At 34.5% G+C, this 23670-nt stretch overlaps 1 protein-coding gene across 1 annotated transcript in view; it reads right to left on the bottom strand.

The window, feature by feature from the left end:
• Positions 1 to 9216: 9216 nt before the first annotated feature.
• Positions 9217 to 23670, bottom strand: part of LOC125057824 (allatostatin-A receptor) — a 78527-nt gene continuing 64073 nt past the window's right edge. The window contains exons 2-4 of the mRNA XM_047661736.1: positions 15935 to 16803; positions 14110 to 14265; positions 9217 to 10242 (exon numbers count right to left, since the gene is read on the bottom strand). Of these exons, the coding sequence (XP_047517692.1) occupies positions 10141 to 10242; positions 14110 to 14265; positions 15935 to 16762 (1086 nt within the window). The 5' untranslated portion in view covers positions 16763 to 16803 and the 3' untranslated portion in view covers positions 9217 to 10140. The remainder of the gene's footprint in view (positions 10243 to 14109; positions 14266 to 15934; positions 16804 to 23670) is intronic.

The following is a 23670-nucleotide window of genomic DNA, read 5'->3' as shown; positions in this document are numbered from 1 at the left end:
ACGCAGAGCGGTTCGTATCGTCGACGACCAATCCCTTTCCGAGCGGCTTGATCCTTTGGCGTTGCGTAGAGATGTGGGGTCTCTCTGCATCTTCTACCGCATTTACCATGGAGAGTGTTCAGAGGAGTTGTTCGGATTAATACCTGCAGCTGAGTTTCGTCATCGGACGTCGAGGCAGAGTACGAAATTCCACCCGTATCACCTCGACGTCCGCCGTTCCACAACTGAGCGTTTTTCAAGGCAGTTTTTGCCGCGCACCACCACTTTGTGGAACCAGCTGCCCATTGAGGTATTTCCGAACCAATTCGACTTAGGGTCCTTCAAGAAAAGAGCGTACCGATTCCTGAAAGGCCGGCAACGCACTCGCGAGCCCTCTGGCATTGAGAGTGTCCATGGGCGGCGGTATCACTTAACATCAGGTGAGCCTCCTGCCCGTTTGCCCCCTGTTTTATAAAAAAAAAAAAAAAAGAAACATTTATTATGTATTTCTTTTTCGATGTGTATAAGTGTACATTGTGTACCTATATGAATAAATGATTTTGACTGTGACTTTGTACTACAGAAACGAAAAATAGTATCACCACTATAATCGTTGTATCGCTTTCAAAGGTCCTTCTAGTCCGTACAGAAACGAATTTTCTTTCTAAGTGCGCAATCAATATTCACTCGCATGGTAATTAATAATATCATCATGATAACAAAACATGGATAACCAGAAGACCAATGGAATAATTTGTAAAAGAAATCATCAGCTAACTAATTTAAAAATATTTATATATATAATTCAGCAACTATTCCCATACCGATAACCAAACAATTTAAACACAGAAAATGCAAAATAAACTCATGGCGCACAGAATCGTCATTATTTTGAATGTTAAATAAAACAAAAATAAAAATAATATGTACTATCAGCAAAACTTGAATAACAGTAATACAGAGATAATTTTCAGTAACTGCATGAATAATTTTTTTATTAAAATAGTGTTTAATTTATTAATAATTTAGTGGTGCTAACCATTAATCGTATACATTTGTCCCTCCTTTCAGAAGAACACGTTTTGGCCAATACTCACCGATGTCCAGATTGAGCATTCTGATAAACGAGCTAGGTCTGGATATCCATAGTTGCTCTTCTCACATTTTGAAATCGAATTTCCTTAGTTTTTATAATTTTATTTTTCACGCCTTGTGTTTGTTATGTGCATTAAATATTGTATTTTATTTTTCTTGTACCAATGTATCAGTGTGAAATATGAAATAAATTATAGGTTTGATTAGTTTTCTTGATAGATAGTCATCCTATTTTACCGACGTACGTCTTTTTATGCACCTAAGACTTGACGTTACCATAATTTCTGTAACCTTACCAGCAACTATTGATTACTTAGAAAGAAACATCCATTGAAGCAAAGCCGGAATCCAAACTCACGACTTTAGCCTAATTAGGCGCATTTTAACATTGTAACTGTCCCAAACAAATTGTATTATAACTAATATAATTCCGTATTGTGCATACATTTTTCACTACCTTTCTAAGAGCTCTTGATGGGTCTACTATAATAGTTTAATTATGTTGGAGGGTAGTGATATATATACACATAAACAAGAATTATATTAATTTACAATTTAGAAGTAAAATAAGCAGTGAAAAAAAATCTAATCGTTTTATTTTGCTGATAGTACCCCAATGTATTGAGCAGTACATATTATTTGTGTTATGAGTGTTTTTCATGAGGTAATTACGCAGTTTGGAGCATTATTTACATAAATAACAGAGGAATATTGTTTATTTAGGTAGATATTAACGGTATTATAACTACCAACGGTTATCCTTTTAATCTGTCTGTTCAAATTATGAATTATATATATATTGAGCTTATGCACACACGTTTGTGTCCATATAAAAACCATAAAAGATGAGTGGTTGAGAACGCCTCAGTGATGGCGATTTCCTTCCTCAACAGTCCTACCATCTATACCCCCAACCAAGACAGGCCGACATAGACACATTTTATTGCAGTATTTTAATAAAATAAATTTATACCTGTACGTTACGTCTGTTACTGTCATTTTAGTTTTCATTGCATTATTTACTATATTAAAATTAGGTAAATTACTGGTAAAAATTTAAATTGGAAGTGTATCATATTATAGTGTAGATAAATCATTGATGCGGTGATGTTACTTTTATGCAAATATGCAAAAGTTAATAAAGCGTAATTGCCACAACCAATAAAGTCCATCAGATAAAACATCGACCACAAATTAGATTGTTAATGAGGCGGATATAATGGATTTTTCATCAAATTTTGTAAAACAAGTTAATAATTTTAACCGACCGAATAATTTTGAAACAAACTCATTGTTGGCTGTTTCCGAGTCATTAACTCAACAAAGTAAAATAACACGGTGGAATTATTGAATACTCAGTCAATTTGAGTTTTAAACTCGTTTTAAATTTTATTAAACTTCACTCTTTACGAGGTACGGAGAATATACGTTGTAAGATTGAGTTTACTCTTAAGATAAAATAGGGTTTTACCAATATTGTACTAAAACACTTAGTTTATCCGTAACCAAGAGGTTAAAATTTCACCTTCTTATAGATTGAAACAAAAATATTAAATTGAATTCAACAAATTTTCATTTGTTTCCAGTTCATAGGACTTATTCAATTTAAGACATCAATATGTCTTTTTAAGATCGTTTAAAACAAAGTTATATTATTTTAATAATTTTAACTGATCTGAAACTAAATAGATATACAGTATCCCTCTGGCAGTAAAAATTCTCCTGCTTGTATGGAGAAGGAAAAACTATAGAGGGGGGTGTCAGGAACAGATCATCTTTTTGTCTATAAATAAAAAACAGATGCAAGTTAGTACTAGCGCTTAAGAAAATGTAAATCGGCCCTTAGTATCCAGACTTCTGTATGTCAAATCTAACACGTTGACACATTGGGGTCGTACTTAGCTTAAGTCTTGACCCTGCATAGGACCTTAAATGTTAGTTATCATTAGTATCTAGTATCTACATGTTACCGTAATTTAACACTTTCCTGTCAGTTCAAATTCCGGTACTAAACGTAAATTCTCAAGAATCTCATATCCATCGTAAAATTGGCTATTTTTATTACTGAATGCGCGTTCTAAATAGTTTTATAGTGATTCAAATCGAAGTACTCATTGTATATAAATAACAAGAGATAAATCAACACGCGTACGATTTCTTTCATCTGGGACTCTTATTAATGATAGATTAGCTAAAACTTGTTTGTTGTTAGTTTTAAAATCCATTGCAAATGTAGAATATTCATCTGTGTTTCGCGATTTTAAATATTGTAATGTTTGTCGAAAATTTTGTTTAAATATACTAGTAAAACCTGTATATTATAAAACTGCATTTCCATTATGTTATGAATCGCTTAATAAGAAGAGATCAGATATCGAAGCCTCAAAGGTATGGACAAAACCAAGTGATGAAGCGACACGTTAGTTAAACATTGAACTTGCAACTAATTTACTATGTGAATATTAATTAGGTTAACCTAACTCAATCAATAGGTTCTGAACATATAAATATTTAATGCGTTATATGTATTACAATACTTGTATTATGTTTATCGGTCCTCCCAGATTTAGAAGCTTCACAGGTTCTTTTGTGGTCACCAAACCAAACCATGTTCTTATTTATTTATTGAAGTTTACCACATCATATTAAATTTATAGTATATTTTACAAGCTAACTTTTCTAATATATATGTCAAATTCAAAAAATGTTAAAGGAAAATTTAAAATACTAGTATTTTTTGCTTTAATTCTTATGCAAAAAAAATAACAGCAAAACAGCGGATAGGCACTTAGGAATGCTTTCTTTAAAATTTATCAGCCCACTACCGAATATATCCAGCTCCGGATTTGTTCTGTTATAATAGCGAAGAATTCGAAAAAAGAGGTGCTTCAACTTCTAGGTTGGTATTTGCTGACGGTATTTGTAAAATTCTGCTGATTTTTAACCTTGGAAATTAATACGAGACGACAACGTTAATGTTTTTCTAATATTCACAAATTATCCTTTCTTGTAATTAATTAAGATCATAACAGTTCAAAGTACTAATCTTAGCATATATATATATATATATTTGGTAATTTAAATTCGAACCAGTATTAATATTATACCTGATATTAGCGTTATCAGTACAACAAACTTTTTAACTTCATTAAATTAGTATAGAGCTCTTCTAGCTAAAAATTATTATCTTGCTAAAGTTCTGACGTAAGTGAAAATTAAGAGGATGCCGTGAATTAGTTTAGAGTTAACTAAACATCATTAGTTACGCCTGTTTACATACGAAATTAGACTCGAGTGCAATGAATATCCATTCCTATCTGTTATGTTTTATTTACAATCGTTTAGTCACTCGTAAAATCCCAATTTTATGCTTCAACCATTTGAGCTAATTTTTATATTTTATACGAGAGATATATAAGATATAGTGACCATCAATATTACAAATCTTAGATTGACTTGGCAATCGCACTAAACAATCTTATTTAATATAATATGTATTATTTGTGAGACATTGTGTTACCATGCGGTGGCCATGTGAATGTATAAATTAAAAACATACAAGATTTGTAATAATACTAAATTGAGTATAAGATGTTGTCAGGTCAGCTAATTACGTAATAATTTATGACAGAAGGTCCTTTAAGTAGGGACTGAATAAATTGACCGACTTGGTATTACATGTATTAAATCTCACAACTTTTTTACGATACGGCGTTGCCAGACTTGTTTTTTGAGTATAGAGATCTTATTTGAATGAGTGTTTTTGGCTGCGTAGGATATGTTTTAAAAATGTCTTAGCATAATGGTCAAGTGTAATCGGGTTTACTTATGAATCCTACCTACTTATGAATTCCGGTTGTGCACTTATTTTTATTACTTATAATTATTCTTAAGTTTATGTGCCTAATTGCGCATATGAAAATCGACGACGTCTGTCAGACACAGAGCTTACCTTCTTGCCCATAAGAATGTTATCGATTTGACAGATGTGTCTGAATATGCTCCATTAGGGGAATTTGATATATTTGCTACGAGTCATGGCTTTTGACAACTTTAGGCTTTTGTGCCTGACACACTGACTCAAATTTTCAGTATAAAGCATGCCGATTTCCTTATGATATTTACCTTCACTGTATTAGCGAATGTTAAATGTGCACATAGACAAACATTTTATATGAAGTTTTCAATATATAATGATAATATACTTCGATATATATTAGCAAGCAACGTACGTGAATAACATCTATATTTTTAAAACAGAAAACAGTACTTACAGTACTGAATTCTATTTCTGTAATCTTCAATCACATAACACACACATCGTTTTACTCGAACACATTAGAATCGCATTAAATAACGTTAATCACTTCACACGTCAATATTGCCGAACACATTGTAATTGCTTGCTACTTTGTTCGTACAATGAAATACACAAATTGTAGCAAAGTATTATGAATATTGCTAAATATAATATATGAAAGTAAAAAAACTTAAATGAGTGGACGGGCCACACCGCTCGCACGAACAATGGCAGATGGACAAACAGGGTAACGAAACCAGGGAAAAGGAAGAGAGTCGTCCTTTTGCAGCTGACGAGCTTAAAGAAGTTGGAGGTGAAGGTGGAGAAGAGTGGGAGAAAAATGCTCAAGATAGAGAAAGATGGGACCAGTTGGAGGAGACCTATATTCTATAAGAAAAAATATAATTATTTTTGTATACAAAACTTTCCTAAAAATGGATAAATGTTGAAATGAATGTTAAATGAGTGTAAGTGTAGTACTTTGAAAGTGGCAAAGAGCAGATTTGTTTCTGAACGTTTCTTATAAAGAAACATGAAAAGCAGTTGAATCATTGTTTTAAAAAAAAAGAATAATTACTGATACTCATTCCGAACTGATAGATGAAAGCAAACTGTGTGAAATTAGACATTGTTTAAACAGACAAGATAAGTATTGAAGGTTAGTGGGAGGTTCAAAGGTGAAATATCAAAGGAACGCCCACACACTTTTGTGGGGCTTAAAAACCTCATTTGTGGTTACGTATTTCAATAAGCTGTTATTTATTATTAGATTTAACAATTTTGTATAAATAAAAAAGCTTTTATAATGGCAACATTTTCTTCAAGAAGAATGATATACGTAGGTTCATTGCTCTCGCAGATCACGGGAAGATAGGCAAGCCATTCTTCTGCTTTTGATGAAATCAGCCGAAGTCAAAGTCAAAATTGTTTATTCATATAGGTAACACAATGTACACTTATGTTTCTTATTTTACATTCACTGCCAGTTCTCAAATCAAATGCGTAGAATGGAAGAGAAGAGCTGGCAATAAACTCTCCGAAAACAAGTTACTTTTAATTATAATTTATGACGCAAATAAGGGCGTATTTTGTGTGTTTTCCCTTGAGGCAAGGAAATAATCAGTCTTCTGGACCCTTTAGATTGGAACTTTTTATAAATTCGGTTATTATCATAACCACAGGAAAGGCGACTTGGACGTGTTTTAATTCAAATCATTACAATTATACCTTCTTCAAGTTGACATGAAATCCCATAAAATTTTAAATATATTTGCTCATAAACTCAATTCCATTTCATGAAATAAAAATAATATGAAGTCTATCATATTTCTGTAATACTTATTGAATCAATACCGAGAACTTCACATCTCCTTGTGTGCGGCTTAAGGGATCTGAAACAAGAATGTGGAAAATGTTGCGTTTTAAAATTGCTATTAAACATATAAATACAAACGTTTAGAGAAAATGTTTATTTGAGACATAGAAAGAATAATCAATTGGTGCATAGTTGGAGTTTTTATACTGTTTAGTAACAAAAAACTAATTAATCACTAGAATGTTCCAAAACATACTTATAATTATGCTTTGTGAAAGTTTAAATTTATATATAATACTTTTTATCTAGAAACACGTTTGAAGATATTTTGATTTCTGGCAAATCTGTCACGTTAAAGATTTACTTTTCTGATATGTATTTATTATATTATTGTATTAGTTTTCCTATATTAGATTCCCATAATACTACTCATGTAATTCAAAATATCCTACTGGCAATATTTAAGAAAAGAGCGATCAGGGCGCTTTCAATAATCATAATATTGTGCCACGCGAAGAGGATCTACGTAGGTATTTATTTGATACCTAATGATAGATAATAATCAGCAGTGTTGGCTTATTGGCTTCAGCGTGCGACACTCATCCCTGAGGTCGTAGGTTCGATCGCCGGCTGTGCACCAATGGACTTTCTATGTGCGCAATTTAACATTCGCTCGAACGGTGAAGGAAAACATGGTGAGGAAACCGGCTTACCTTAGACCCAAACAGTTGACGGCGTGTGTCAGCCAAGGAGGCTGACCACCTACTTGCCTACTAGATTTACAAATGATCATGAAATAGGAACAGAAATCAGACGTAAAAAGGATGTAGCGCCACTGATTTATTTATTTTATTGTTTGATACCTATGTACACTATATCGTTTAACATTGTTATAAAATACATGTAAATAGTCAAACACATAATTTGGCATTATTTTATTTTTATAAAATAGACATGAAACAAGCCGCAGCCCCCGTTGACCCATTTTTTTATAACTATCAATTGATGCGTTGCCGTCCTTTGAGCGGCGTTAAAACACGCTTGCTTATCAAACTGTTATTGTGGTTAATCTTATCATCCTGTGTAGAAAAAAACATTTTGTAACTAATTGTATAGCTTGCTTGCTATGCTTCTTGAATACAAAATAATTAAACCACTTTTAATTCTAATCTTTAGCAGAATACGTTGCGGTTTTGGTTTATAAGGTAGTAAAAATAAATTGTCCTACATACAAAATCCGACCATACGATCAACCATAAAGTAAAATAAAAATATACGCTACGCTGCGATCGCTGAATGCAATATTAAACACATTTTGCAATAATCGTAAATCTATCATCGGAAAAACGAGAAAAAATGGTGTTCCGTTTAGGTATTATTATGCTGTGGCCCTACTATGACAAAACCTTATTTTATAAAAACCACAAAAATAAATAAAACAAGAAATAAGCTTGTTAAAATTAAACTTTTTAATGAATCGCGTAGTTTGAAAATAAATAAACGGGGGAAACCATAACATAATTATAAAAATAACCTTTCTGTGCATATAAAGCATTCGCCCACTCACCTCCTTGGTTATCTGGATTGAAAGACATTGATATTAGGATTTCTAGATTGAAATAGCGAGTTGCACATAAATTGGAGGGAAAATAAGATATTGTTTCACTCGGTTTCAAATTTGCTTACGAAATTGATTTAAGAAAATTGGAAAGGTACCTAATTATTTCATGCTCTTGGCTGATACTTGAAAAATAATATTTGTTTCAGTTGAGTTTAGAACTCTGTTGTTGAAAACATTCTTGGGTTGCTGGTCTGGACATAGAATGTTAACGAGCGATCGTCCGGCACGTAGGAAATGAATCGCAACCCCTCCCCCCCCAAGGGGTGATAGCAACCACTTTTTGACATGATTCTAGCATTCCCTGAGATTTCATCTCCGGTTGAGAGAGCTTTTTTCTTTTACGTCTGTTTCAATTTATTCTTTGTGGTGGTTTTTTGAACCTTATTATTTTTTACTGTATGTTTAAAGTATGTATGTACTTTCTTTTAATATATTAACTATAGTACAGAAATCCTCTATATAAAGCGTTTACGTATTACGCGATTTCTGTCCTGCATATAACGTTATAGCGCGGAGATTTCTCAAGTAACATGTCTGTAGTGTGAAATTAGAGAAGAGTTTAGCGTACCTTTGTTCTTATAAAATAAAACCATATAACTTTATTAAATTCGGGTTTCTAGCTTTTTGAATTGTTAAAAAAATACGGTTTTAAGAAATACTTCTACAACGCGATTTCTTATAACGCGGTACGGGTTTACCGCGTTGTAGTTGTATAACTGTAATTGTAAAAGGTGTATAGTAAGTGTGAAACTGACTTTTCTACCATAACAGCTTTCTCGACTATAGTATAATTGTGATCATAGCAAATACTTTATTTTGATTGTGTTTAAAACGTTTATAACAACAGAGTTTGCCTAGTATTTCAAAATTATCAGATAAAAGGGTGCGATAAATAAAAACATTCTGAAACATTTACTGTGCATTTTAATTTATACAAAGCTTTCAATTACAATGATTATTCATGTTATGTTAAGCACATCATTGTACCCACTTCAACAAATATATACATAAGAGACAACTGAAACTGTAACAGATATTCCGTGCACCTTCTTCAATAAATTTTAATAGATTTAAATTTGATACAATGTAACAGAGCTAAGATGTAATTTATACAACACTAATTTATTAATCCTATTAAAACGCATTTAATGCATAATATACTACATTTTGCAAAGTTTACTATCAATAGCAGTTACTTCGATGTAAGCTACACAATCTACGTAATAACATTACCCATGTTCAACTTAAATCCATATTTGGGCTCAAAATATGGACTCAAGTTAATATATTTACAATTTACACAACTTATCAGCTAATATCTACACATTATTTACACGGACATTCAAATAACATATTTATCTAATATTTCCTACAAATTACAGACATTTATACATCTAATTCACAAGCGTATTATTGGCTTTATAATACATAATCTCCATTTCAATATAGACTGTCATTTTGAACAAATTACGGTCTTAGTGATGAGAGCTGTTTCGATAAGTAGATAAAAGTTTGTGAGCTTCTTACTCCAAACTTTGTACGTAGCGACCTCTAGCGACCCAGATTAGTTTAACAAACGAATTACTTAACACTAATACAATTATTTTCTTCTCCTAGACGATAACATAGAATTATAGAAATGACTATAAACTATTAACAGCTATTCTTTAACAAAGCAATCTGACTATGTTTTAACGGTTACATCAATTGTATGTTTAACGTTTGCTGAGTAATATAAATGAAGGTTTCAATATAAAAGTCAATCAAACAGTCGCACATTTAAACGATGGTCGCTTGTTCGGCGATATGCGTGCGACTGCGCAACGACTCTCACACGATGTCATGGCATGAGTTCCCATTTCCAGTCCGTGTTGTCTTAGTGGGCTGACCACGCCCTATCCGGTCGGAGTAAGGGGGTGGGCAGTACATTACCTGAGGAAGGAGAATGAGTTTAATAAGTACAGCTTTGAATTCGGCAACATCTATGTACAGTGATCCCTCGCATATTACGCTAGATTGGTTCCGCGTTATAGGAAACGCGTTGTTGGAGTATTCTCGTATAAGGCTCGTATGGCTCCATATAACGCGTTATGTACCAATGATGCACGTTTAACTTTTCTCGTTAAAGGGGATTAAAACGATAGGGGACCGAATATTAAGAAAAAAACTATGTACAAATCAATACAATACAGAAATAAAACGTGTGAAATCCCCGCGTTATACGGTAGATTACCCGTAGAAATCGCGTAATATGAAAATGCGTTATAAGAGTACCGTGTTATAAAGGGGTTAACGGTACGTTAAAATTATATGTTCTAATTCAAAAGGTATTTAAAATTGTCTCACAACCACATTTATTACAGTTTCCACGTGTGTGTATAGTATGATAGATTACTAGACATGTTTGATGACAGGTAACCTAAAAATGGGACATGAAGAAGACAGTTTGATATCTTATTAATAAATAACTGATCATATTTTAAGGAGCATGTGCATAGCAATCCTATAATTATTTCATGAATCAAATTGTCTCAGGTTATATAGCATATCCTTAACTACTAATATAGTTGGAGGAAAGACTCTTATATTTGAGCCGAATTTCATTTTCCGCCTGCTCCTCGGCCGTGCCCGCTTTTGTGTTATTTATCTTATCGTTATTAAATCGAAATATAAAAGATTTTTATATAAAAATATTTCTCTTGTGATAATATGCCTTACTACCATTTCAATACATTTCGAAATCAGATTATTAGTATAGAATATCGTGCTCAAACTAATGGGAAACATTCAAAGCATAAAGCTCCATTCAACGGTCCCGTACAAATTTATGAAATACTCTTACTAGGAATTATGTAATATTTCAAATAAAACCTAATATTACTCGTAGTAAAGAGAAACTCAGTGTTTAGAAGCGAAGCCTTTTAATGTTTAATTAGAGGCTTTGACCTTTCTTCTAATCAGGGCAATCAAATTAAGAGGGGCTTTAATTAATCATCACGATTTTAAATAAATTAGGGCCCAGTCACGGCCTTGTGGTAGAAACGGTTCCAGATGTAAAAATATTATAAGTTTCGTGTACTTTGTTCGTTGTACTTGTAGTTAAGATTCATAGCGCTGAGTATGACACCGATATGTCAAAAAAAGTTATTAGATGTTACATATTATGCTGGTATTTACACATCCTTTGGCTATCAATACTAGTTTCTACATTCGACATTCCGATACGGTAGTATTTTGAGCGTAACGAAATTTTAATAATGGGCTTTATATATTTACTTTGGATTTTTTATGTTATATTTAATGACGTGGACACAGAAGATTAATCTCCTATCTTGTCATATAGTATAACGGTCAGTTAAACTTATATAACCTAACTGGTAATGGGAGTTCTTTTGTTTGAAAATATGTTCTTTCACACTTGAGTTACACAGAAGATGTCTCTGGAGATTATATCTTTCAAAACAAGATAAAGCAATGTAGTTATTATAATTGATCCTATTACAGGTGTAATAATATTGTATTAAGTTACAAACCTTTTATTACCAATTAAGAAATAAAATTTAGTAAGGAACAATAATATTCATTTGAATATGAAATTTATTCTGCCGATTGCCATCCAATCCTTTAGCCTTAAGCTAAAATGATCGTTAAAAAATAACATCGAAAGATTATCAATCTAATAAATAAGACGATATTTATTTACTATCCAAATAAAGATATTTATCCAGTTTGGTCTTTTGTGGGAATAAAGCTAATAACATCGAAATAAAATCAAATTATATTTATATACTCCCACGTCATTTAATTAAATACGGTTATTTAATATTTTTAATCAATGAATTTTATTAATGAAATTTTATGAAATCTGTCTGAAAGTATTTATACTTTAAAGAAAAAGCAATTGTTTACACTTGTTTATGATTTTGTTTACCTTCTTTTACTGAGAAATACAATTAAAGTGTCACCAGAAATAGAACCCAGGAATTCCCGATATCCGGGTTATACTCATTTAATTAAACCTCGGCTAAGTTATTCAAGGAGCCGATTGTCTCGTTTGCGTCAAATAAGAATCCTTTTCGCTAAAAGTTTATTGAAGGCGAAAACAATTTCATTAAAATAAAATCAATCTAAAATGTATGTATCTAAAAATATTGTTACAAACTTGCTTTAGACTGAACTAAGTTTGATTTATCACGTTTCATTCTTTTACAAATATATTTTACCATATTTAATAAATAGAATATTCTCTTTGAAGTTTGATAAATTAGGTACTTTTAAAATTCGCGTTCCAAACGTATAAACATTGGAACGCGAACAAAGAACAAAAGATGGATTTATTTTTACAAAATTTATCGTTGTACAATATCGAGGTACTTCAAACTGTATTGATGAGTGAAATGAAATTCTTTATTGGCAGTAAGTGTGAGTTGTTTCCATTATCCTAAAACTATAAAGACGGATTTTTATAACTATATTCTGGATAATAAATAAATCCGAGCAACGACCTCAATGGTAAACTTTTTGTTGTCACCTTAGATATTTTAAAGAAAGCACATCATCATCATCTTTATTTGGTCCATTTCTGGACGTAGGCCTCCTCCATTTCCCTTCAGTACGCCCTGTCTCGCCTCTCTGTATCCACTAGGAGCCATACTCCTTGACGATGTTGTCAGTCCACCGTTCCAGTCGATGGGGCGATTGTTCTGCTGAGATCTCCATTCTTGGAGCCTGTGGGTCCATTGGTTCTTGTCCATGCGCGCTGTGTGACCTGCCCACAGCCAATTAGATGTTGCGACAGCCCTTACTACGTTGCTTATACCGGTATTTTCACGAATGACCTCGTTTGAACGCGTTCGCGAAGGGAGATGCCGAGCATTGTACGTTCCAACGCCTTGTTGTCTGCTTCTTTAGATATTTTTCAAAGAAAATACACTTTCATTGAATTTAAATGGTTTTATTTCTTTATGATATTAAGACGAATGTAAAATCGTAAAAATTTGCCCACTCACAACCTACGTGATCATTTTTAACGTTGTAATTTCTTCGATGGAATGGAAGTTTAATACGTAGACGTACGCCATAACCTTGTTTCGCCCTATACTGTTGTTGCTCCGCTTGAACATTTAAAATTCCGTTTCGAGGTTGATTCTGCAAGTATGATCAAATCGAGCCATCGTACGCTGATAATAATAGTTACTAAAACTAAAATATTCATTTTAAATTTATTTAATTGTGAAAAATTTGATTTGAGTCGCGATTTAAAATCTAAATTGATATTGTAAATCCCAAGAACTTGTTTTAGTACGCGCTGATTACGCGCCCTTTTTGTGTTCGACGTCCACTTATTGAGAAATATCTCGCTACGACCGATTTGACAAAATTGGAGCAGTGGCACACAATAGTTGTGTGTCCAGCAGCTTCAATTATAGCCAGTTGTTAAATCTCACACTGAATAAAGTAGTTTCATTTAAAAAAACAATTTCAAACCGACGCTAAACTTATCTCTAGGGCGTCAGAAACTGATTTTGATTTTGATTGTGTTTACTCATTTCGAAGTAGCGCATTTTATAACATATATTATTGTTATTTATAAATTCATTTTATGCCTCAAATACCTTATTAATGATTTAAAATTTCCTACTTATATATAATTTCAAATTATTATTTATTAATATTATATGTTAATGTAAAACAAGTTCTACGAATACTTGTAGCGCTACGCAGGGTCTTGTCGTAGAGCCATAATCGCGCTACGAGTATTCTAAGACTATTCATAACAGAGACTCATACGAAAATTACCTTTCTGAATGCGATGCGAAAGTTCTCCGAGAGGAAGGCATAAAGTACGGGGTTGACACAGCTGTTCATGTAGGCGAGCACGTGTGACACGATCTGCGCCGTCACCGTAAAGTAAGTGATATTGTAAGCGTCCAACGCCTTTACCAGCAGTATTATCTGTAAATTATTATTGTATAAAATGAAAATTAATAGCCCATCACCTTTACTTTATATGGATTAAGCTGGCTCAGAATTAAAGCTTAGTAGATAATCCTTATACGTAGTAGGCATAAAAAGCTTTTAAATAGATCGGTAAATAACTAATGTAAGCTATAAACCACGAATCCTAAATTATATATTTAACTAATACTTAAGGTGATAGACGTGAAAGCAATTAATATTAAAACTGTTATCAGAAGCACGGCACAGGCGCGAAGATTAATACTAAGCAGTCTGTTTTATAATAAAGGATTAGCGGAATATCTAATGAATCAGGTGTTGGCTTAAGATAACGGTAAGTCTCGTTTTATTAGCTTCGCAGTCTTAAATTATACACTTTTAAGTAAGGTAAATATTGCATGAAATATACAATAGACCATATTTAAAATCCATAGTGAACTTTAGTCGGTTAAGAATATTTATACATTTACTCCATATTAAATAAGTAAGTACTAAGTACTTTCTATATCTGTAATATAAAGCAAATATTTAAATGTCTATAAGTGACAGTTTACTTTCGTAAATGCTTAGAAGATTAATGTGCCAAATGCAATTAAATAATGAAACTTTGGTTAAAACGGTAGACAAACGATCACGGATCAATGAATATAAATTAATGAAGTCGGGAGTGTTTTAATTAATTTATAAGTTTGTTTGGTATAAGTAACAAGGAGTATCGGATCTTCAATATTGACTTTATGGAGTCGATTAGGTATGAAAATCTATTTACTATCCAAAGTGGAAACTTGAAGCGAATGAAATTCCTTCACAGAGTATTCTTATCATCTACTTAGCTTACATACATAAATGAATTGCTGTTCGTTTGTCTCACTAAAACTCGGGAATGGCTGGACCGAAAAAAAAGTTTGATCTTAAAATATTTGTGCAAGGTCGGGGAAGGTTTAGAGGGTGGGAAACTAAATATGTATAAAAAAATACTAAAAACGGCACATGAATTTTTCAATAAAAACTGTTCCTAGCTGGGAAATATTTGATATCTTTAGTCTTTTTAGAAATAAAAAATATTGGTTGTTTGTAAAGTAGGTTTACGATCGAGATGTTTACGTGATAACGTCTTATTGGTGATATAAGTTTTTGGGAAGTAAGGAATTAATGAAGATAACAATTTTTTCAAATTTTAAATTACATCTATCGTTTTATTCACACTTTTGATGATAAATTTCGGGTGTAAAATGACAAGTTTACTTATTCGACTATGATATACATTTTTCTTCATACATTCACGGAATGACTGGCAGCGCTCGAGATGAGACGGGAGATCGGTCCGTCTCTCTCTCGTTATACCTGCGATCGCGCTCGTGAGGTTTTGGTGTGACACAAGTTTCTGAACATGTCACCCGACTAAAACGATTTTAAAGACGTTATCACGTCAAAAATTGTCACTAGGTGACTTATTTATAGATAACTTCAGAAATTTGTGTTTCATAGCTGTAGGTCCGAGGTCCGACCTCTTTGGTCTGTTTTAACTATTTTGTTCGTATTAAGACAATAAATACTTGTAGTAAATAAATAAAGTGTCAAGAATTAATATTTTTATGGCTTTAACACTACTATGACATTAAAACAATTTTGGGCATAGACAAAAATATTAAGTTACTAGTATTACCTGGATAGGACACCAGCAAACCGCAAACACTACAACTACGACAACCACCATCCTGGTCACTTTCTTCCTCCCTCTTCTACTCTCCGCAGATACTCTGCCTCCAGGAGCGCTCTTCCACAGCCTCGATAACATACATACATACAAAACACTAATGAGGGCCAAAGGTATAACATATGATGAAAGGAAAAATGACATTTGAAAGCCTAATTTGCTATAACCCAGCTCTTCAAGAAACACACAAGAAGAGTGGTTTCTGTGGAAATAGGAGTATTCTCTCTCACCGTGGCAGATGCCCACGGGGATTGCAGTGGTCAAAATAACAACCCATATACAAGCAATTGCAAGTAACGCGTTTCTCTCTGTCCTTATTGACATAGACGCTATGGGGTGCACCACTGCCATGAATCTGTCTAAAGACATCAACACGAGGGTATAAACTGATGCATGAGCTGTGACAACTATGAAATACTGAACGACTTTGCACCACCAGTCCCCGAAAGGCCATCTGGGCATGACATAATCTGTAGCCGTGAACGGAACGCAAAAGATAACGAAGAGTAGGTCAGCAACAGCCAAGTTTATAATCAAGAGGTTAGTGGTAGATCTCATGCCAGGGTTTGCAGCAACTACGAGAACAACCAACGCATTGCCAACGAGGCCAACGATTCCGATGAAACCAAAGAAAATTGGCACAACCCTAGAAACGACTTTCTCAAGTAGCTCTCCATTTTCAAATTCGGCACTGTAGTTACAGCCTCCGATGTTTGCGATCTCTTCGCTGGTCAAATTCAGGCATATGCTGTAGAATTCGTCTTCTGTAGACTCCATGATGACTTAGTTCATGATCTTGTTCAGCATGAAGTTACTACCTGTAACAAATGTATACTTTGAGTACAATTTTCAAACACGATGTTTGGAATTTCCAAATAAACGTTCTATAAATAGGACAAAGTAATCCAATAAGAAGATGAAATTAATAGGATAATATAGGAGATTGTAATAAATGTTGATTAAAATTACATTCCAATTCCAAGGAATAACTAAAATATTGTCCCAGCTTGTAATAATAATTTTACCTAAAAGAATACTGTCTACGTTGATATTAAAAATTGTTGCGAACTTTCCTTTGTACTGCTCGGTGTTTCTAAAATAATATGTTGATTTTACAATGTATTCACATTTTGGGTGTTATTTTAAGAGTTACGTTTTTATTTTAAGCTACCAATCATTTCTGACGTATTGTTTTTTTTTAATGTAACAGGAGGCAAACGGACATGAGGCACACATGATGTTAGGTGAGAGCCGCCCATGGACACTCATATTGCCAGAAGGCTCGCCAGTGCGTTGCCCGCCTTTTAAGAATTGCTACGCTCTTTTCTTGAAGGATCCTAAGTTGAATTGGTTCGGAAATACTTCAGAGCGCAGCTGGTTGCATATAGTGGTGATGCGCGGCAACAACTGCTTTAAGAAACACACGGACGTCGAGGTGATACGGATGGTAAACGGTGATAAAAAAATCTAGGCATGCCATGTCGTTAAAAATACCTATTTGTACGTTTCTGAAAAGGGCGTCAGGGGGGGAGGATCAAGAGTATTGGTATAAAGTTTTGGAAGCCTCTCTCATATTTGGATATTAATAATCCTTTGGGATTAGAGTCCTTAAAATTATATTTGAACAAGAGGAAATTATTAATTAAGTGTACGGTATTACGAATTGTTCAATATATGCGAGACAATTCGAAATCTAAATGAGACTCAGTATTAAGCATTTTAATATAAACTAGTCTTACAAAGATATGTAGTATTACTAACATAAACTAGTAACCTGCACCACCTTATTAAAAAAAAGATAATCAATACGTATTAATATAATAAATGAATTTTTTTTTGTACAAATTTATTATGCAAAGGTCTAACTGATTGAAGTATATAAATAAATTACTATATTAAAAAGTAATTATAATTACTTTTTATAATTAATTTTATAGAAAACATTGTTTCATATGAAAATATTCTGACATGGGACAATTTATATGCTAATACTTATAGATAAATATAAAATATAGCTTTGTTGTTACATAATGTATCCTTTTCCAATTTAAAGCTCCATTTCAATAAATAAACGATGTTAACACTTAAAATAGATATAAAGATGAAAATGTAGGCACGAAACTTTTTTTTTTTTTCTGCGGTTATTTGCAATCAGCCCCAAGGCTATGAGCGAATTTTTTCTGTGGTGCTGTCATGTGGAGTGACTTCCCATTGGAAGCATCTACTCATCTTCTGTCTAGAGCTACTGCCGGTCTTCTAGCTCTAGAATATGGTGACGTTTTAGTCGACTCACATACTGTCTAATGTTGAGTTGGCGAGCAAGTTCATTCGGGTGACAGCTTAACCGCTCTTTGTATTAAGCTGCCAGTCTTCGGATTTCCTCTTTGATAGTTCTAATTTTAAGGTGTTCGTGAACTTCGTTGTTGGTTATGTACCATGGTACTTTTGCAACTGCTCTTAGGATCTTGTTCTGTTGTCGCTGGAGTATATTTATGTTGGTATCACTTGCGCTGCCCCACAGTTGGTGGCCATATGTCCAAATGGGCTTTAGGATGACTTTATATATAAGAAGTTTGTTATCTAGAGAAAGTCTTGAGTTTCTTCCTAGCATCCAGTAAAGGCTGTTGTACTTTAGTTGTAGCTCCTGCTTTTTACATTTGATGTGGTGCCTCCACGTTAATCCACGATCAATGTGTAAGCCAAGATATCTTACATGATCGCTGTGGGGCAGAATACATTGGTCCAACTTTCTAAGGCTGAAGGTCACGTGTACTGACTTCGCGGCACTAGCTTTTATTTTCCATTTTTGCAGCCATTCGTTAACTTTGTCAAGGCCCTTCTGCAAGTCCTCTGATGCAAGTCCTGGGTCTTTATTGCTTGCTAATATAGCGGTGTCATCTGCAAATGTTGCTGTGGTTATTCCTGGCAATAGCGGTAGGTCAGCAGTGTACAACGTGTAGAGCATGGGGCCGAGAACAGATCCCTGTGGTACCCCGGCAGCAATGTTTTGAAATTCCGAAGTGGCGTCACCTTCTTTTACATAAAATATGCGATCCTCTAGGTAAGATTTGAATATTAGAAAGTAAGAGTGGGAAATATTCTGCTTGATCTTACATAGTAGGCCTTTGTGCCAGACCTTGTCAAATGCTTGTTGGATATCCAGAAACGCTGATGAGCAGTATTCCCTTTGTTCTAAGGACTTTCTTATGGCGTCACATACTCTGTGAGCTTGTTCCACTGTGCCATGGTATTGTCTGAAGCCGAATTGATGATCTGGTATTACTTTGCGCTCCACAAGGCTTGGCACAATTCTACGAAGTATTGTCTTTTCCAATACCTTTGAAAGAGTAGGCAGCAGACTGATTGGTCGGTAGGATGTTTTTTCGGTCATCAGTTTGCCAGCCTTATAAATCATGATGATTTCTGAAATTTTCCACGCAACTGGGAAGTAGCCTATTCGTAACATAGCATTGAAGAGTATAGCGATGAAGATCATAGCCTTTCTCGGTAGTTCCATCAATACTTCTTTAGTTATCAGGTCGTAACCTGGTGCCTTTTTACTGTCCAGGCATTTGATAGTTTTTATGACTTCTGCAGGCGACACAGGTCTAGGGGGAAGATCCATTTGAAGGTCTTGACTTAGAACTTGGTCAACATATTCTTCTGATGAGTTGTCTAGTGTTACATTAGGTTTAAAGGCACGAAACTAGATTTTTTTATAGTATTTGTCCCCCAAACGAGAATAAGGAACGGCTAAAAAGGGCAGTCATCGCAGCCCATGGAACCAATTTTAGTTGCGTTGCCGGCTTTTAAAGGAGGAGTATACTCTCTATGTCTTGTATTGTAAATAGATTACATTTTAAATCATTAGTGTATCTGTGCTACAAACTCTCAGACTTTTTGTGCTATAGCACTTTATCCGAATACGTAAACAATGTGAAGTATCCTTAGGGAACAACAGAAAGTTCAAAAAACATTTGTTCTCGACTGGATTTTTCACGCGAATATTTTTAATAACTTCCTCTTGTGTCGATACAAAACCTTTTTATAAGAAGAACTTTAAGTTCGGCTCGACAATTTTGCTTGAATTTAAGGAATTTGAAATGCATGGCATTATAAATAACCATACAATATAAATTCACGATTCACTTATTCACTGATGGTACACAATTTGTTAGTGGTAACACCAAAAGCGTTGTAGTAAAATGTCAAGAGTTGTTTTTTTCTTAATAAATTCAATAATATAAATGAGAATATACCGTAGGCGGACTATGGTATAGACCAGGCATCAGCGTACAGCGTGTGAGATAGCGAATGATCGACATAATATGTCGTATTTACAGTTTTAATTCATCGAAGATTGCTTATTATTGACCAAAATACACATTCGAATGAATAATTCTTGAACAAAGTTACTGAGTCGTCAAAATAAGCTACTTACCGATGAAAGGTTATGTTTGGTTCTTTACGTTCACTATAGCTTTTACAGCCAATTATGCAACAATTCACCATGACTGACACTTTAAATACACCTCTTATAAGGATAAAGTCTTAAAATATGGGTTTGACTTGGGTTTTACAGATTTATCAGTAAGCGGTGGAAACTTGTTTACCACCAAGGGCTCGGTGGTAAATAAATAAAACCCGATACGCAAATAGAGACAGAAAAACTGATACTCTGTTTCACTCGCACTTAAGTATTTCACGTTAATGCCTTCTCTCTTTAGTTATTATTGTTATTTTAGAAGCTCATCTAGTTCTATACTCTATCTACGGAATATACTGAAGATCAAACAAATTGACAAGCGCGCAATAAAAATTGTCAACTGTCAAATTTGTGAAGCACAGATTATAATACATTCGTTTTCAACAGGATTTGTTTATTTTTAAATATATAAAAAAAACATAGTATTATTGCAAAGATATATTATCCAATTTCAGGGAAGAAACATTACGACAATCGATATTTATCGTTATTTCTATAATAACTTGCAGACAGGGAAGGCATTACATTCGTTAAATCATTTAATAAAATAAATCTCGGTTACCAGATTATAAAAATTGTGATATTTTAAAATTCGACATAAATATTTTTTTTTAACTATATTTCGTTTTATAGCACTTGTACCCAAAACTCCTCATTTTTTAAATAAACATAACATATAATTTCCTTGGTAAGTCATTCATACAACACTAATAGTTACGCATTTTAATTTAATAAACACTGATGAAAAATATCGGCCGATTTGAAATAGAACTATATTTTGATCAAATTACTGAAACATGACAAAGCCAATGTATTAAGTGTTTGATTACGTTTTGTTATTGCAGTACAAACTCAATTTGAAAGTTAATTGGATTTAGTTTTATATAGTCATCTAACAAATAATACAGTATGGTTCTAGATTTTCCATATAATATATTTTTTTAATTTTACCACGGATCTTCACTTGCTACGGCCCTGACATACATCTCTCGCTTCATCATCATCACGAAAGTTCATGACATTTACCATGTATGGTCGTCGGTTATGGATATTTTTAACTTGTCCCTTCTCTAGTACTTTTGATTTGATCCAAGTATGTACGACAATCCAAACCAACCGATTTCACCAGTTGCCTTGTATATTCTACTTGTTAACCGGATCTCTTTCAACCGTTCTACTTGGCCAAACCATCTTTTAGTATCCTTGTCATAACGTCCCCTTTTAACCCCACACTACTTAACTATTTTTTTTTATTTTTTATTTGGACCACAAAATTATGACAAACACATGATATAAATTGGCATACAAACAAAAATATAAAAAGCGGTGCCGTCCCTATACGTAACATGTGGACACGACCAGACTATTACTTATCCTATCATGCAATGTACCACACATACTTCTTAACGGCATTCCACGACATTTATTCTACTTTAATTCTTTCTATGCCAAACCCAACAGTCACTCCCGTATGTTATATAATACATAATATCCGCGAAAGCGTAATTATTTCCAGTATTTAATTAAACTTCAGCGAAATAATTAGATAATCTAATTTAAGGTAAATGTCTTTTAACGTTAACGTTACCAAGTTACGTTACCACTCAAGTAAAAGACTCAAACAGTTTTTTAATTAATTCTATCACAATCCCAATTAAAATATTAAGCTTTTGTTTGCCGAAATTGTACAGATATAACTTTAAATATATAATATATTCCTTTCACAAGATAGAGACGTTAGTCTAATCTCGACGTAAGAACATTTCAAATCCGGTTCATGAGTCATTTAAATATGTAAATGAATATATTTTCAAAGTCTGGGTATCAGAATTAGCCTCTCAATTTTTACATGGGTGACAGATTATACGAGTTTCTAAAGAATAGGGGCCGCACGTACCTATCAATGCTTCGGTAAGGTGAGCACGATATATAGCGATCCCTTAGCAATATTTTAAGATCTTATCTGATAAAAGATATACTTTAGTTGATAGAGTGTCACTGTCGAGACGCGTTATAGGTTTATTCAAAGGAAATTGAAAAGTTAAGATTTTTGGCATTTGATCGAAACTATTCTGTATAGTAGATAATGATTTGAATGAGCAGTGTTGGCCTAGTGGATTCAGCGTTGTTGGGCGGATCCAGGCCCTGGGTCTCAGGGTGTCCCTTGACAAAACGGAAGCCCTGCTATTTCATGGCCCGAGGATGGGTCCTCCTTCGGGGGCGGCATTGGTGGTTGAAGGCGTTAGGATTTCAGTGGCCTCCTCCATGAAGTATCTTGGTCTTGTTATAGATGGTCGCTGGAATTTCGAGCCCCATTTTAAATCTCTCGAGGGGAGACTTGTGAGGGCGGCAGGAGCACTTGGCAAGCTCTTGCCTAATCTTGGAGGCCCATGCCAGAGCGTGCGCCGGCTGTACTGCGGAATCATTCGCAGTATGGCCCTGTACGGGGCCCCCATTTGGGACGACGCGCTGATCAGGCGGACGAACCGTATCCTTATACGGAGGCCGCAACGAGTGATTGCGGTTCGGGCAGCTCGCTTCTACCGTACCGTATCGTTCGAGGCGGCCTGTGTGTTAGCTGGTACTCCTCCTTGGGAGCGGGAGGTAGAACTTATCGCTGGCTTATACCGTGCGAAGGCCGAGGTAATAGTTAACGGAAACGTCACGTGGGGGGAAATTGCGGGGCATATGAGGCGTCATGCCAGAGAAATTCTTTTCGAAAGGTGGTTTGACGATCTAGCAGCGCCCCGCGCTGGTGCATTGACAATAGGGGCAATTCGCCCAGTCTTAAAAGACTGGGTGAATAGGCGTTGGGGTGCTGTGACGTTTCGGCTTTCGCAGGTACTGTCTGGCCATGGATGCTTTGGGCGGTATCTGCATAAGGTGCCTAGAAGGGAGATGCATCCGTTGTGCCACCATTGCGGCGCTCCAAATGACACGGCGGAGCATACTGTGGCTGAGTGTGTCACCTGGACAAGGGAGCATCATGACCTGGTATCGGTCATAGGGTCGGACCTCTCTTTACCGGGTATTATTTTAGCTATGCTAGGAAGTGAGGAGGCCTGGAGTGCAATAGTCACCTTCTGTGAGCATGTAATGCTGCAGAAGGAGGCAGCTGAGCGATTGAGGGAGAGGTCTGGGGATGACCGTAGACTGACCGGTACTTCAAGGCTGGGGGCTCGACCTCGAGTGGCCCGGA

The sequence above is a fragment of the Pieris napi genome, chromosome 17 (assembly GCF_905475465.1).
Source record: "Pieris napi chromosome 17, ilPieNapi1.2, whole genome shotgun sequence".
NCBI lineage: Eukaryota > Metazoa > Arthropoda > Insecta > Lepidoptera > Pieridae > Pieris > Pieris napi.
This window is presented reverse-complemented; position numbering and strand designations above follow the sequence as displayed.